We start from the raw sequence: 16,750 nt of genomic DNA on the forward strand, positions 1-16,750 counted from the left end.
AAATCAAGTCTTTAAGTGTTTTAAAAAAATAGTTGCCGAGTGCATTAATGGGTTTGGGGTTCTTGCGTTCTTGCTTCGTAGCAATCATCAATCAGCATCAAGAAACAGATATTAAAACTCTTTTGGGTGAGCATGCACTTGGCCCGCACAACAAGACTCTCATGCTCTCATGCTTGCTTCTTAGCAATCACCAATCAGCTTTGAGATGCATAATTTAGTACTCCTTGAAAGAATTGCATTTGGCGCACACACTAAGAGTCTTGTGGTTTTTAAATGACTTATAGTGTTGACATTTCACATGGTGAACTGTTAAAATATGAATTTCAGTGGTATCTCTAGATATTATCATCCTTTGGAGTAAATTAGTGCTTGTAGGCAGATAGGAAAATAGCTAATTGACATGGTTGCTCAGTCATCCAATGTGTAATGATTTGTGCGTCAAGCTGCTAGCCAGAGAAACTTGTTTGGTTTGTTTCTTGCAGTTTCAATAGTTTAAAACCAAGTTATTTTATAGCAGCCACTAGCCTATGCCTCATGGGCCACGTATGATCTCATATCTAGTGTGAGGAAAATTTTGTCTCCTCCATTATTAAAGATTGAATATCTTTGTCAAGCTCAATCTGAAAATAGGCGATGCAAATTTTTAGTTGATGTGGATGCAGGTGCTAGAGGTGGTTCAAATTGCATATTTAGATCCTAGGTTTGCATGACTGTTATATTTTACTGTCAGCTTGCTTATTTTTACCTTCTTATCAATTTTATTGGTGTATACCTAAATAGTAGATGTAACAATTCGTTGGTCCTGCCTCCAGAATCCAAAAATTTAAGCCCAAATAGTTTCGCTGCAGCTCGAATTCGCAATTCTTTACAACTTCTTCAAGCAAATCTAAATAACTTGTCTATTTATTCTTTGAGTTTGAAGTTGGCGAATGAATTCATGATTGTTCTTTTTGGGTACATGTGCATCCAAATAAGGAAGACATAGGAAGTATTTCAGGGCGAAGTTAATGCACTTATATCTCTAATTAGTCATAGATGTAATAGGCATTCTAATCTCTAGAGAGTTTTGCAAGTTTGTGTAAGTTTACCGTTGCAAAATCTTGTTTAGCACATAAATTTTGTAGTTACATTGTGGGTTGTTAACACATCCACCTATTTTCTTTCATTATTTGAAATTCGAGATTCTTCATACAATCTATACTATTGTTACAGTAGAATATCAGAAAGAATGTACATTGTTTTCTTTCCTCTCCATGAGTTTCCATTGGCAGTGGTTTCAGGTGCTCATTTTTATGACCCATCCTCTATGTAGGTTGTGAACAGGAAGAACCAAGGTTATGGACTTCCAGCTGATATATGGAGCCTTGGCTGTACTGTCCTAGAGATGCTTACTCGCAAGTTTCCTTACTCCCACTTAGATAATGTACGTATGCACGAGCTTCATATTTTTTTCTCCATTAAATATTGATTGGTCAGACATACTTGTCAATGGCTTTGTGGTGGTATATGTTATTGGTAAAATCTAGACAAGTATGAATTATTTTGGCTGAAATGGTATTCTTTCTGCCGCATGAGGGTCTAGTACACTATCCATTAGTCTGGTAGATCTAATTCATGGGCGAAATATGAACTCATAACTTTTTGAAATATTATATGTAGCCATTCACTCTGATTGAAAGATGTGCACAAGGTCTATTCTAGAAACGATGATTGGAGTGCTCTGTTATTGATACATGTAGAGTATAATTCAATACTTAATTAATCTGTCTCAACAAAATTGTATTTGTACCGAAACGAAATGGCTATTGAAATGTGGAATTATCCATGCCTTTGACCTCTTATATGCTTTAGTCTTCTCTTTTTCCAGTTATTCTAAGGAGGAGAATTTTTAGAGGTGTGCACCATTAGCTGTAGATGTTTGGGATCTATATTCTCACACAAAATGCATTTGTTTATGCTATTCTGCTATGTTAAATGGTCTTTTGCTAGTTATATTTTATTATTGGGAAATCACTGATTAAAAACTATGTCGGCCGGACTCTTCAGAAATGTCGACGGGTGTGCGTAGGATCCTCCAAAAGTAGTGCATTTTTGGAGGATCTGGCACGGTGCAAAAAACATTTTTCAGGATCCAAACACACACACACACATACATACATATGAGTATGGAGTTTTTTGTCCTCCCCCTCCCCATTATATATATATATATTTATACACACACACACATAATGGAGTTTCTGCTCTAAATTGATATAAAAATACTGAAATTCTTTTTTTGGACGAGGAATGCGATGCTGAGTCTTTAAGTTGGAAGTTACCTCATAATACATGAGAAATAGCTATTTTCCTGTCAAATGCTATAAATTTATGAGGTTTCCTTTTGTTATATTTCTTATTATGGTCAACGTAGAAAATGTTATCCTTGTGCAATTGAGTTTAGCTTGTTTATGAAAAAACGAAAAAGAGGATTTTGGGTGGGGGGAAGCATTTCTTTGATTGAACACCTTCTTTGTAATAATGCTGATGCGTGCAAATTCACTATTTTTTTGAGAGTGACCATATATATTTTTTGTGGAACAGCCAATGCAGGTACTGTTTAGGATTGGAAAGGGGGAACCTCCAGCTGTCCCTAATACCCTTTCGATAGATGCACGAGATTTTATTAACCAGTGTCTGCAAGTGGATCCTAGTGCTCGTCCAACTGCTTCTCAGCTCTTGGAGCATCCGTTTGTAAAACGAATACTTCCCTCTTCCTCAGGCTCAGCTTCTCCTCTCAATCTAGGCAGGAGATTTTGAAACCTTGTTGTAAGTTCCAAATGTCACTTGGTCATCTATTTTTACTAATGGTAGTCACTTGCTCAACTGTCGTGTTAGAATTTCAAAATGCTTCCGTGTTCACCTTGATTCCTGCCATTGCTTCAGTTGAGTTGGCAAAAATTTCTGCCATCTAATTGTAGAAATCTGCTTTAGTTAATCTGCACAATCATTTTAAGAGACATTACTTGTGTTTTGTGTCACTTGAATCAATATAACAACTAAGCCTCAGTCCCAAACAAGTTGGGTTCTTGGTCAAAGCCGTCACTATCTTTAGGATAGACTTTCCTTCATCATTCCTAGTGCCATAACCATGTCCCTGCGTACTTGGTCAAAACCGTTACTATCTTTTCCCACATGACCGTATAGATCTCTCCCAAGAAAGATGTGTTGCTCACTTGAATCATTACTGTATCAAACAATGAATGGAAATGTAACAGAAGTAATATGTTCTACAGAAATAAAATATCCGTCTGTGTCAAACTTTGTTGTTTCTTCGTGGTTTGTAAGGATAAAATCGACTAGTCTTCAGATTCTAGAGATTATTAAAACACATAGGATTGAAAAATACTTAAAAAAAAGGACTAATTCAAAGTGGAGAATTAAAATGTCTAAATTTGTTTGAGAGAATCACAGTATACTGCTATTTAAGGTGAAACATTTTGGTTTTTAAGGAGAATTTAAAAGGTACCTCACTAAAAATACCTTTACTTATCAAAAAAGGTACCTCATTAATTGCATAACAAAAGTTTGCTGTTCGAGTGGTTATGGAAATATAGTTCTGAGGGTGAGGCTTTCTGGAAGCAAGTAATTGAAGCTATTTATTGTGACAACTGACAAGGATGGATGGAGATCATATCTAGCTAATTCACATTCAAAATGTTGGATCTGGAAGAATATAATCAGGTTATGGGATGAGTTCTATTCACATATTCCCTCCGTGCCAATTTATGTGTGTGTGATTGGGCACGGAGTTTAAGAAATAAAGGAAAACTTTTGGATCTTGTGCTTGTGGCTAGCATCTCATTGGGGTAAAATGGGAAGTTTGAACTTAAATTGTTACTAAATACAAAGACATGTCATTCTTTTTGGGACTGTCTTAAAAGGAAAGAACGACACATAAATTGGGACGGAGGGAGTACCAGATTAGAAGTGGGTAATGGTGAGAATATCAGGTTCTGACAGACATCTGGACAGGTAATGAAAATTTGAGAAGCAAATTTCCAATTTTATACAGCTGCTCCATTAATAGAGAAGGTACTATTTTTGAGTTTCATTCAGATCCAGGCTGGCAAGTGAACTTCAGAAGAAATCTGAATGATTGGGAGTTGGAAGGATTTTGTCAGATAATGCAGCATTTGGAAGAAATGCAAATTGGCACTAACATAAGACTTTTTGATATGGATGACTAGCAAGCAGCCACATCACCAACACTTTAAAAAAAAAAAGTCATGGCTATTAGCTTCTGACTCATGAGAATGACTGCTACAGATTGTTGATGAGGCAGTCCGGCTCTTGGTAAACTAACTGGCCAGGAAAGATGATTTGGAGGACAAAAGCTCCTAGTAAAGTAGCATACTTTGGTTGGATTGTAGCTTGGGGAGCCTGTTTGACTCAGGACAACCTCCATAGAAGAGGCTTTTCTCTTGTTAATAGATGTTTTCTGTGTGAGGAGGATCTGGAATCCGTTGAGCATCTGTTTCTTCACTCTAAATTTTCTAGACAGTGTTGGGACCTTTTCTTGAGTATCTGAGTTATTCTGACTGCATAAGGGATTTATTAGAGTGTTGGCAAGGACAAAGGATTTATAAAGGCTTGAAGCTGATCTTGGGATACTATTCGCATATGCAGCTTTTGGATTTTATGGTTGGAAAGGAATAGAGCTTGCTTTGAAGGACAAATAGACCATATTTCTAGAATTAAGAACAAGTATTTACATGATCTTTTCCTGTGGTGTAATAGTAGTTCTATTGGAAACATGAATCAGTATATGGATTTCTTGGACTTGTTAGGAGGTAGGCAGTTGGAGCAGTCTGATGTCTTAGAGATTCTGTTCTGCATTTCTTTCGTCTTGTACTGTTCGTACCATCTTTGTACCTTTATTAATAAAACCTTTATTCATTTAAAAATAAATAAAAAAGGTACCTTTATTAAAGAAAATGCTGCTTTGAAGAAGAAAATAAAAATCCAAACTTAATGATAGACAATCCCTGAGATTTAGAAAGGCCTTGTTACGAGGGCCTGAGCCTGGTGGGTGCATTAATTGATAGAACATTTGGCGAATCCAGATGGTAGGGCTTTGATTGGTGGATTCTGGTTCGCGCTGTCCAAGGCTCCAAGCATTGAGTTGGGCCATGTGGCTTGTGCAATAGGACCTGTTTCGTGGGCTTTAGAGAGGAGGGTAATGTGTCAAGCTGGTTCTCCGATCCTATGAGATTTAGCCCCTTTATTGGAAAGAACTTCTGATATTTAGCCTTTCATTGCGCTCCTCCTCCATTCTGAGTACATTCCCTTTCTTATCACATTCTACATAGAGGTTTTGTGGTTTAACTTGTTATTTTCTCAAGTACGCTAATTCATGTGAAAGGGCACTTCAAACTGACAAACATGAGAACAATCCAACAGTATCGCCTTGTGAGCAATGAAGTGAGTGCAAACTTTGGGAACAAGGGTCCAAATCCAATAAAAGCCACTATGTGATTTCTCTCCATCTAAGGCCTGATGGGATGAATTACATGGCACAAAGTATGTATTTAGTGGAATAGTCGAGGTACATGTAAGCTGGCCCGGGGAAGGCCAACAGAAAAAAAAAAGGAAAACTGAAGAACATGATAATGCTGCTGCTTTGAAAGTATATAGAACTCCATGCGTCGTCTTACGTTATCAGGGTCACGATCTATTCATAGTCTTTGAGTAACATTTACCTTTCCACCTTTGGATGGACTTTTTGATGTTTTATTACAATCTGTTGGTCTCGCTAGGCTTAATTTTAGCAGTACATCTAAGATATATTTTATGTCATTTTTCCTGCAGATCGGTTCTTCCCATTGGATCCTCAAAATTTTGGTGAAAGTAATCTGCACGCGCTCCCAGAACCTGTATTTGAACTCCGAGTTCAGCTATTTGTTGTTTTGAAACCACGTTGAGAGCTGTTTGCAGTTGTGGTCAATGCCTTTGCTGCAGTGTAATTTTGAGCCCCCACCCCCCTCATTCTTTCTGCCTTCCAGACGTCTTTCTTCCACCCCACTATGGGAGGAAAGAAGAGGTCAGGTGTTGTGGTGTATATGCTGTTCAATTCATAGTTGAGTGCTTGAGCCGGTATGGGATGTAAAGATAGATGACCCATTTGAAATGTATATATCACGAGAAGAGGCCCAGTTGTTGCTTTCTTCCTCTCTTTCTTGTTTCTTTTCCTTTTAGTTTCTGCTGTGTAGTAAGATCTAATGTATAACTTTGTATTTCAATTTTCTCTTCTCAAGCTGTGGGCTAGCAGTAAAAGAAGCTGGGCACGACCGTCTTATAATTAGGCGGAAGATGGTACAAACCTGTGAGTAAAGCGTCTGTCTTCAATCTCAGGCTGTCGATAAGTGAACTTGTCCAACACCATATAAGTAGGTAGCAACACATTTCAACTAATGTGGAACAATAAGAATCGTGCATGTCTAGAGTTGGATTTCTGGAGCGCGGACTAAATAACATGAGTGACAAACATCAAGTAAATAAAAAACAAGGGTAGGCTGGTTGATGTGAAGAAGATTAAGGGTCATTTGGAGCATGAGCAATATAATACGGGGATCAACATTGGATAAATCAAGAACGGAGAAGAGTTGAGAGTTGTTCAAGGCCATGTAAGGAGACAATAACACATTCTCTCAACTAGTATGGGACTTCAATAGAATAATGTGTTATATAGGTGTTTCGAGAAAGAATATGACGTGGTTTTTAAGAAATGAATAACTTCACATATGTAGTAGAAAATATAGTAGCTCTACATAACTTTACAAGTTATTGATGTTTGAGGGGGTTGGTAAAGGAGCGTGAGAAAGGGAAAAAAGAAGAAATGAAGAGGAAGAAAGGAGGAAGACGTCCCAATGAATTGTATGAATGATTTCTTCGTATAATCTTTTAAAATTGGTAAAGCATCACATTCCTTTGCACTTTTTATACTTTTTGGAGAATTGGTCCTTTGTCTGGGATGGTGGACGTAACAAAAGTAAATTCATCAGAAAATACCTGAACATGGAAAATTCAAAGAAGAATTGTATCGGTGTTTGGTACTGCTATTACTCCATTGTTTTTTTTAGGTTTATCAAGTATACACTAAAACTTGTTACTGGGGAAGTAGATTACTAAATTTTGAACTTGTTAATATGGGTTTGAATTGTGAGTGCTCTTGGGTTCAAAATGTGACATATTAAGGCTGAATATATCAACAATTCATTAAATTTGTAAGTAAATTTCATTTAAACACTCGAATTATGACATGTGATAAACTATTTTTATTAATACTTTTGGCTCATATTTTGGAAATTTTTTTATGTATATACTTAAGCCATATATTACACAGTAATTAAGTTAATCACTTAAAATATTACTTCCTTTAATTATACATATTAGCATCAATTAACCATAAAACTTCAAACATGTTCCAATTGAGACTAATGTTACATAATTAAAGGATATGACATATTTTATATGATTAACTTATCTACGTAATATGAGTTTGAGAATATGCGTAATTTTTTCTCCCCAATTTGAGCCCAAAATATCTAATATAAATAATTCATTATGTGCCACAATCAAAACAAATCTTAATTAAGTGTTTAAATGAAATCATCTTTTAGGAAACATAGGCTTTAATTAAAGTACCATAATATTTATTCCACATTATGGACCAATATAGAGGTGTAACATAATGCTTGGTGAAAAAGTCAGGCACGATAAAAGATAATGGCGTCACAATGTTTGAAACATGACTCCACCATGTTCATGTTACATCTAGAGAAATCCCTTAAATACAAAGCAACCCGACCCGTAAAAATGAAATGACACTGTAATTTGTATTTACAGATAATAAATAGTGTAAGCCCACTCATAGTGGCAAGCAGCAAAACTATAGAGAGAGAGAGAAACCAATTGTTGGACGCAAACCCTTTCTTCTCTCTCCTCCATATATATATATATTTTATTTTATTTTGTTTTGTCAAAATCATATTTTGATAAATCGATAGATATATATATACAAGTGCAGAGAAACCTAGTACTATTTTTGTTCGTCGATTCGTAGGTTATTCAGGTACATTTGTTGAAGATCCCTCTTTTTTTTTTTTTTTCCAGATTTCGATTGCTTTATTCCTGCTCTAGTTTGATGTATATATATTTGTGTTTAATTATGTCTGTGTGTGAATTTTGAGCAAATTGATTTGGATTTATTTGTGCCTGACTAGATTTCATTTCTATTTTATTGATTAGGTTTTTGTAGTGTTTACAGGTTGTATTATTTTGGTCACTGTTCTATTAGTTGAAAATATGATAGTGTTCCATATTCAAAGGAAAAATACACCATGCATTTACCCGGTTTAGCCCAGTTTTTTCGCTTAAAAACCTCTTATACACTTCTATACAAGGTGGACACATAGTTTACCGTAAGTGTATAATGTTTGTGTATGTCGTATAATGTTTATACCTTGTGTATAAGCACTGTTGGAAAAAATAAAGTTGGTTATGTGAATGTAAACTGAAAATATGGCTATGTTGGTGTTAATATATTATGTTGGGTTGTATATTTTTTGTAAAAATCCCATTTGCTAATTGTTAAAACTCTCAAGGCATTGTAAAGTTGGGAAAAATACAAGTTATGGAACCCGCAAGGAGTCAGTGGTTGAGCATGGGGCTTTCAAATGGAGGTCTCGGAGTTGAAACCCCTGCCTACGAGAGCAGGGGATTTGCCTTTTGGGTCGAGCTCGTCGCACATGGCTTGCGTAGTGCGGGTTACCTCTCCTGTGTGGTTTACGGGCTAGTGCACTAGAGCGGGTTTACCCAGTGCTCACCCAAAGGGTAGCGGCTGCGGGTTCCCTTGTCATAAAAAAAAAAAAAAAAAAAAATTGTTATGGATAACATTACCTAAGAGTTTCACTTAACAGTTGGAATTGGAAAATGGGTCTGTTTTCGTGGTTGGAAAGTTTTCTAAAAGGGCTTTCTGGTTTGTTTTTCTATGTATTGCAATTGTAAATCTGTTTTAAAATACCTTATTAACTCTCAAAAGAGGAGAAATGGAGATCCTGTTCAAAAGGGCGAGTTTGGGAAGTAAGTGTAACTACTTGTTTGAAGTGATGACGTAATGAGCGAGATTTAGGTTGGTGGATAGGCTGATCAATACTAATGCTATTAACTTTTACAATTGAGATATTATATTCTGTTGGTCTGTTCAGTTGGTTGAGGATATCTTGTATAAATTGTCAATAACCTAGTTAGAGGATAAAGAAGCCCGAACACTAATTGGAAGATCATTATTCTCCTAGTTGAATGACCTTTCTGCTCATATTTGAATTTTGATCATGCACAATTACTGTTGTTCTCATATTTTTCTGGTTGCAAAGTGCCAAAGTTGGGATATTGAGAGAGGTTTCGATCCTTAGTGTTCTTTTACAAGTTAAACAGCCTAGGCTATCTAGTTGATTGTTCTGCCCATATTTATTACTCTCTTCTTTCCAATTTATATGACACTAATTCCTTTTTAGTTAGTCCCAGAAAGAATGGTACCTTTCTTTATTTAGGAACAGTTAACTTTAAAATGCCCATTTTACCCTTAATAAGATGATTTGTAGTCACCCAAATATCTATGGCTTAATTTAGATCACAAGTTCCTAAAGTCTTTTTGTCCTCCTTAAACTTCGAGCTCAGTCAAACACCATCACATAAATTGGGGTGGAGTAAAAAAAAAAAAAAAAAAAAACTACGGTCAGTAATTTTGTGTGATTAAACTTCCTCTGACGTTAGCCTATCCTAGTTCAAAATCATAGCATTGACAGGTGATTTTAGAAAGACAATGCCTATTTTGCTCTCTAAATTAGCTACCTCCGATTCTTTTTTTTTTTTTTTTTTTTCCAGAACTTCCCCTCTTGTTTTCGTATCTTCTGTTTTTCTTTTTCGTATTCCTTTTGTGAAGTTGGTTAACTTCAATTTATGTTATTTTCCCCATTTTTTTAGTGAAGTATGTTATTGTTCCCATTATTTTCACTTTAAATGTTTTACCTATGATTCAGTACCGTAAGTTATTTTAAATTTATTGATGATATAAAGAGAGAAGGTCTTTAAGAATTTGCCGCAAATATTGTCATGCACAAGTGTTATTTAATTTTAAGTGCACTAGATATTAACAATTAAATAAACAATGCACTAGATACTTGAGTCCCATCTCTTTTATTTTCAAATTTTAGGTAGAATTTTGAATTTCTTGGGCATTTAAAAAATACAACTATTAGGAGCAATTTTCTGTTTTTTCAATTTTATTTCTATTTTAAAAAAATTCAGTCTTCAATGTTATTAATGAATGTGTTTATAACTATTTAGTTAAATTTTTTGACTTTTAAATAAACTTTTATCGGTTACATATGTGAGTCAAATAACATAAATGAGAAAGAGAAGCACAAATCATACTAGAATACAAAAAAAAGAAAAAAAAAAAAAAAGAATAATCTGAAAGACGTGGTTGATAATTGGAAGGGAAAAGACATTGTATTTATAAAATTACCTGTCAATGGTCAGATTTTGAGATAGAAACGGGAGAATATCTAATGGTCTAGAGTCGGACAAGGAGAGTGATTTTTAACGAAAAGTTGGAGAATAAATGAATTCACCTATAAAAGGCATAAACTTCATGGTCCACTGGGGATCTGTTTTAAAACACCAGTATGTGTTGGAGGTTGGCTTTTCATTGGAGCGTTCCTTTTTTTGTGTGGTCGAGCTGGTTCATTTGATGGGCATGTAGCTGGTGTAGATTTACCTGCTCTACTTCCTAAAACTAGTTAGATAGATGAAACAGAGAGGATGTTGATAATTCAGTTCTCATGTTATGTCGATCAGCATCATGTGCACTAAACAGTTTTAGGTTATTTAAGAAGTATCTTTATCCTCTAGTTTTCTTTCATCAAAGGCAGCAAGTTTATCTGTTTTAAGAACAACATATATGAACGTGCCCAAGGTCTAAGTGCAGAGTTTGTGAAACATTGAAACCTTGCATGATATCTTTTTCATTCTCTCCAGTTATTATTTTAATAGTTTAAGCTTGCTCGTTTAGCAAAAATCTGGTTTACTAACCTCTTCCCCTGCCCCCCCACCCTTTCCCGTTGGTTTCTTTGTTCCCTTTATTTTGTGGGTGGGGACTATATCTTCTTTTCCAGAAATGACAAAACCAAGCAAGGTGCAACAGGTAACTGATTTCCATCACCATGATTTGCTGTCTTGCCGCTCAAAAATGTGCAAGAAGATTCACCAAAAGGAGAAACGACCAAAATCATCAGAGAAGAAAGAATGGGAAGGGGCAACTTGCGCAGTTTGCATGGAGCATCCTCACAATGCAGTGCTGCTGCTGTGCTCTTCTTATGACAAGGGATGTCGTCCTTATATGTGTGCTACTAGCTATCGTTTCTCAAATTGTCTTGAGCAGTACAAGAAAGCATATACTAAAGTCACTTCAATTGAGGGCTCTGAACCAGGGTTGCTGTCAACTGATGATCCTAATTGCTCGTCAGGAGCAGGTTCGTTTGCTGGGGATTCAGTAGCTCAACTCCTATGCCCACTCTGTCGTGGACAGGTAAAGGGTTGGACGGTTGTGGAACCTGCACGTAAGCATCTAAATGCAAAGAAGAGAACATGCATGCATGAAAATTGCTCATTTGTTGGAACGTACAAAAAGTTAAGGAAACATGTAAGACGGGAGCATCCTTCAGCATGCCCCCTTGAAGTAGACCCTTCACTTGCAGAGAAATGGAAGAAGCTTGAGCACGAGAGAGAGTTGAACGATGTGTTTAGCACAATCAGATCTGCCATGCCTGGGGCAATTGTAATGGGAGATTATGTAATAGAGGGTAATTTCGGAGGCCTCCATAGGAATTTTGGATTGGATAACCATCTCGATGAGACTGTTTTTAGGTCAGAACCTTTTGGCAGTCGCTGGAATGATAATATCCACTCAGATGATCTTTTCGATGATGGCTATCAGTCATTTGATTCGGATGATTTTTTCGCCCATCATTCTGGCACTGGGGCTGCATCTAATGTTTTCAACAGAATCTCTCGACTTCACAGTAGGCTCTTATTGGGAAGATCAAGAAGGCGGCAACGTCATCGAGCCAGTAGCAGAATTCGGTGATTTATCAGAAAAAAAGGTTTTCAAGAGTGGTAGGGATGATGACGCATGTATGTTTTACTATGACTTTATTTGTTACAACACAAAAATGTGTGAGACGTCCATGTTGCCGTTCCTAACCATTGTTTCCTGCAGGTTTTTAGAGGATTGATGACACTGCTTGCAGCAATTTGGAGTTCCTTTAGTTGCCTGTAAATAGGAACCAGATTGCATAGTAAAGTAAATTCAAGCCTCCTCCCTACTCCTAGATGCTTTAATTTCATGAATTAGGCGATAGTTTCATAAAATCAGGTAACTTCAGAGGGATTTTTTCTCTCTATTGGATATATCGATCCTTCAGGAAAGGAGGGCGCGACATTGGTGCATGGGGTTAATTTCCTTAAACTATGAACTAGTAGTATTTTGCCTGTATCGTCTTTGTTCTGTGCTTTTGATGATTCTTGTAAGAAGCTTATTTGAGAGTCGTACTGTTCTTTATGTTTTTACCGGCTTGCGACTCCTATGTGATTCGTCGTCGTATGTTTGATAGGATTAGGAAGATGATGACTTTCCTACTAGAAGTAGGGAAAACAAATTCTATACTTGGCATTCAAAGTTCATTTTCTTCTTCTCACCCTTTAATGCCCCACCTCCCACCGTCCCTCGACTGCCCCATTTCCTGACCCCCACTCCCCATATAAATGCTTTTGGGACAATAATGTTTTGTTTTTTAATCAAAACACCAGAAAATATGAAAATCATTTATATTCTTTCGTGCCAAACACACCCATAACAATTAATATGTAGGAACATAGTTGCTTTTAATGATCAATTGATACGATATATAACTTAAAAATGGATTAGATGCATATACCTTGTTGCACCGTTTTTACTTTCTATTTAATTATAGATGATATATGCGTGCTATTTGCTTTAGGGGTTGTGGGGTAAAACTTTGATTAATATGCAAACCAATCGCATAGTCTCATGCTGATGAAGTAATCTTTTTATGCTCAGTGCAAGAAAGGAGGTTTTGTGTTATAAAACATAGAATTCAGTTATAACATGCAATAGAAAATGAGAGGGAGGAATGAACTAAAATATGTCAGACGATTAACTAATTGATGGCCTGTGAAAAGTTGAAGTTATACCCAATGGAAAAAAAGTTACTCTTCTAGTTTACAAAATACATACAATCCCAATAAAAGAGCCTCATCACGTAAGTGATCCCCAAGCAAGCATATGATGAATATCGAATAATGATATTGGAGCACTGATCTCTTTTTAAATTGATTCTTTATAATAGGGGGAATGATCGTGCAGTTTCTTATTGAAAGAAAATCTAATCGAATTCTTTCTCCTGCTGACTTCTGAAAATAACACTATCCTGCATATTTTTCAATGGAAAAACAGAACATCTATCTCTCGGCAATACCGCATCTCTCAATGAGAAGAAATTCAAGGAAGAAGAGCATGGAAAAGGCCTTTTTTTAAAAAAAAAACCTTTTGACTGTTTTCATTTTGTTTATAATTATTTACGTTAGAAGTTTCAATCGGAGAAGTTTCAAGTTGATGTTCTTTTAGCATGTATGCTCTAAAATGCATATTCAAGAATCAAGACGTTTTGTCATGGTACTACTAGAATATATTATTATCTGATCGATGCATTCCCTAATTTTGGATTTTCATAATATAGAGGTGTTTGAGTAATTAACTCTTTTAAATTGATTATTGATGACAACTGACAGGAGAGTTAGTTTAACACTGAGCAAATGTACATATACGATTCATGGTCATTTAGAGCATTTTCCGAATCTGATAACAAAACTAGCCATTTGTGGATCATAATTCACAAGCATTTAGCTATCTTCTGTTTTCACAATGATAACTGAAAATGAATTTGAAATTCACTGCACAACAGGAAAATCAAATTTACTTCTATATAAGAAACTTCAAAAATTCAATTAAACGAAACAATCATAGGAAGCTTCAAGGCTTAATTATCCGTTTAACAACTTGATAGTCACGATTGCTTAGTGAATTGCCAGGCACCTAAGATGTCCTTAAAGAAGCACTTCAATCTATTCTGCATAACACATCAGAAAAATTACAAATTAGTTAGAGCTTAAATTCTTCGCGATAGTATATAAGTTTTTTTTTTCATCAGCTAAAATTGGCACACAACAAGTAATTCATCGCATCAAGTTTGATATAGTACTCTAGAAAATAAAGTAGGAACTTGCTACATTAAGTTAAGTTGCACTAATAATATAAAAGTTCTTTATACTATCACTGTGTATAACTTACATCATAGTTAACAAGGCAAACATATTATATCGAAATACACATAACATAATATTATTTTAGGGAATAATAGCAATACTCACACAAAAATGAGCTTTCCTTTTTTCTCCTTTGCAGCCCTGTCTTCCAATGTGTTCATACCTCCATTGCTTATCGTTTCTACGAAACAAACGGGAAAATGACGATCTAATCCTTCTCGTCCATCTCCATTTCTGTACAAAGTTGTTAGTCCTATTAACAAGAAAACACGATGTGTACCAACGAAAAGAAATAGGGAATTTCCACTACTAGAAAAAAAAAAAAAAAAAAAAAGGTTTCCCACCGACATTCAGTTAAATTTGTGCTATAAAACATAATTTTCCCACCTAATTCCCACCGAACTAGCTCACTTGGAAAACGCATGATGGGAAACAGGTTCTCCTTGAAATGATAAGAAATTTCCTAATTTTTTTATGTGAAAACACTACTGTATAGGTTTCCCACCAACAATAGCCACTGAACATTTTTCAGTGGGAAAATAGAGATTTTTCGATGTTCACTAGATCCCAGTGCTTTGATTATTCAATGATAAGAGCACAACGCATGATGTGTGATTTAGTAGTAAATAATTAATTCTAATCGTATTAGTTTTGGAGCCACCCTTATCCAAGAGCGCGAAAAATTACACTATTTAGATAGGTAATTATTTTATATATATACTATATTGAATCTTTTCGACTTTTTTTGTGTACTTAAAAATTCTTTATGTTTTAACTTTCCTTTGTGAAAATTCTTGCTTCGGCACTGAATCTTACTATGAACAAAAGTCTGAGAGTATTTAAGTAGTGACGGGTAGGGAGACAAATCCATTATCCACCGATATTTGCACTGTGCTCCAGCGGGCACTCGGAAATTTATTGTTATAAAAAAATTATTATAAAGAAAAAAGCATTTCATGACCATTTCGATTGTATGTTATAATTACCTTGTGTTTTTGGTTTGATGAATTGTGAGACTTCCATGATATTTGTTGATAATTGCCATGCCTTAACTCATTTGCATAGGCTAGCAGTTGTGCTCGACGATCATAGCCTCTCTTTCTTGAAAATGGATTTGGATGAATCTTTTTCTTGAAGGGATTAGATCCATGTTGTGAATAATCTTTGGTTGATGAAGATTCAACATAGACACTGATTATAACTCCTCCTTCTCTTTTCATTTTCATGTTAAAAAGACCAACTTATTCTATTAAATAATTAGCCTTTGAATGGTAAATTATCGTTTCATCAACTTGTCTATATTGTTACATGCCGTTGTGGTGAATTCACATTTCTGATTAAAGAAACTAATTTGCGAGGTTTCAGTTATATTTTTGGGGGTCTTTGGCCGATGAAAACTGAGAATTAGTTGGGGAACTAATTACAATGTGACAATTTGATCCTTATATATGACCCTCTAGCAAATCCTGTTCAATTGGATCTTTTTCACTAATCTATTGATCAGCATGAAAAAAGAAAACGTAATTTACGTTCCATTTCTCACATACTATTTTATTTTACGTCTCTAACGAGTAGATCTAAAAACATTATGGTGCGTTTGTTATGGACTTATGCTAACATGATTTTTTTTTTTTTTTTTTGCTAGAAAGTATTTAAAAAATATTTCTTACTCCTTTGTAAGAATTCCAATCAATGGTGCAGCCAAAGTGTTCACTAAGCATTCCGAATCCCGAGCGCACGATCATCTGCCCTTAGCATCGTAAGAAAGGTTGGATGTCATACCAAAAAAAAAAAAAAAAAGAAAACAGACCGAATTCGGTCATTTTAAAATTTAGAAGAATTGGCCAAGTGCGGTCGGTGATCGATTTTTATACCGACCAGCTGTAATCGACCAATGATTGATAGATTTTTTTAGAAATCTATTTTAGTAGAGTGTATGATGTCGATGGTCCGAGGATTATTTAAAACTAACAAAAAGGGTTGAAAACCCATGTAGTAGGATTATTTATCCTACTACACACTCCATATTTCTTAATTTTATTTATTTTCTTGCATAAATACTCATGCCAGCTTTAATGGTTTAAAACTTAAACATAATGTTTTATCATTATTCATATCAACAATTCAAGAAGGCCAACTGGCCACATCATTTTGAAGAAAAAAAAAAGAGAAAAGAAAGAAAAAGGAAAATTGACGGCTATTATATCATTTGAATTGTCCTGTTAGATGCCTAGAGCAAATAACTCTCATGGAATTACTTGTGATAGCCAACTTGTTTTTCATGACATGTTGCCACTTGAAAGTT

General features: G+C 35.4%; 3 protein-coding genes across 4 annotated transcripts in view; 2 read left to right on the forward strand and 1 right to left on the reverse strand.

Moving 5' to 3' along the window:
• Positions 1-6,222, forward strand: part of LOC132036746 (mitogen-activated protein kinase kinase kinase 1-like) — a 97,282-nt gene extending 91,060 nt beyond the window's left edge. Inside the window, exons 7-9 of the mRNA XM_059427130.1 lie at positions 1,313-1,423; positions 2,581-2,805; positions 5,848-6,222. Coding sequence (XP_059283113.1) covers positions 1,313-1,423; positions 2,581-2,796 — 327 coding nt within the window. The 3' untranslated portion in view covers positions 2,797-2,805; positions 5,848-6,222. The remainder of the gene's footprint in view (positions 1-1,312; positions 1,424-2,580; positions 2,806-5,847) is intronic.
• Positions 6,223-7,913: 1,691 nt separating this feature from the next.
• Positions 7,914-12,669, forward strand: LOC132037824 (uncharacterized). 2 transcript variants are annotated; one of them, XM_059428457.1, is made up of 3 exons: positions 7,914-8,110; positions 11,217-12,234; positions 12,320-12,669. In XM_059428457.1, exon 2 carries the CDS (start codon positions 11,219-11,221, stop codon positions 12,185-12,187), a length of 969 nt encoding a protein of 322 aa, XP_059284440.1. In that variant the 5' UTR covers positions 7,914-8,110; positions 11,217-11,218; the 3' UTR covers positions 12,188-12,234; positions 12,320-12,669. The 2 variants fall into 2 exon arrangements, with proteins under 2 accessions (XP_059284440.1, XP_059284441.1); XM_059428458.1 differs by having other exon boundaries at positions 11,217-12,216.
• A 1,308-nt stretch (positions 12,670-13,977) lies between these two features.
• On the reverse strand, positions 13,978-15,758 carry LOC132037999 (uncharacterized). Its single transcript, XM_059428716.1, has 3 exons — positions 15,432-15,758; positions 14,551-14,679; positions 13,978-14,249 (listed from the first exon to the last, which is right to left on the reverse strand). The coding sequence occupies exons 1-3, from the start codon at positions 15,669-15,671 to the stop codon at positions 14,187-14,189; spliced, it is 432 nt and encodes a 143-aa protein (XP_059284699.1). The 5' UTR covers positions 15,672-15,758; the 3' UTR covers positions 13,978-14,186.
• Positions 15,759-16,750: the final 992 nt, after the last annotated feature.

Source organism: Lycium ferocissimum, chromosome 11 (genome assembly GCF_029784015.1).
Source record: "Lycium ferocissimum isolate CSIRO_LF1 chromosome 11, AGI_CSIRO_Lferr_CH_V1, whole genome shotgun sequence".
Lineage (NCBI taxonomy): Eukaryota > Viridiplantae > Streptophyta > Magnoliopsida > Solanales > Solanaceae > Lycium > Lycium ferocissimum.

Excerpts from the sequence above, each read along its gene's own strand:
- LOC132037824 (XM_059428457.1), top strand. The coding sequence starts at position 11,219 with ATGACAAAACCAAGCAAGGTGCAACAGGTAACTGATTTCCATCACCAT.
- LOC132037999 (XM_059428716.1), bottom strand. The coding sequence starts at position 15,671 with ATGAAAATGAAAAGAGAAGGAGGAGTTATAATCAGTGTCTATGTTGAA. Across the intron at positions 14,680-15,431 it reads CATCAAACCAAAAACACAAG|AAATGGAGATGGACGAGAAG; the intron begins GTAATTATAACA and ends AACTTTGTACAG. Across the intron at positions 14,250-14,550 it reads AAAGGAAAGCTCATTTTTGT|AATAGATTGAAGTGCTTCTT; the intron begins GTGAGTATTGCT and ends TGTGTTATGCAG.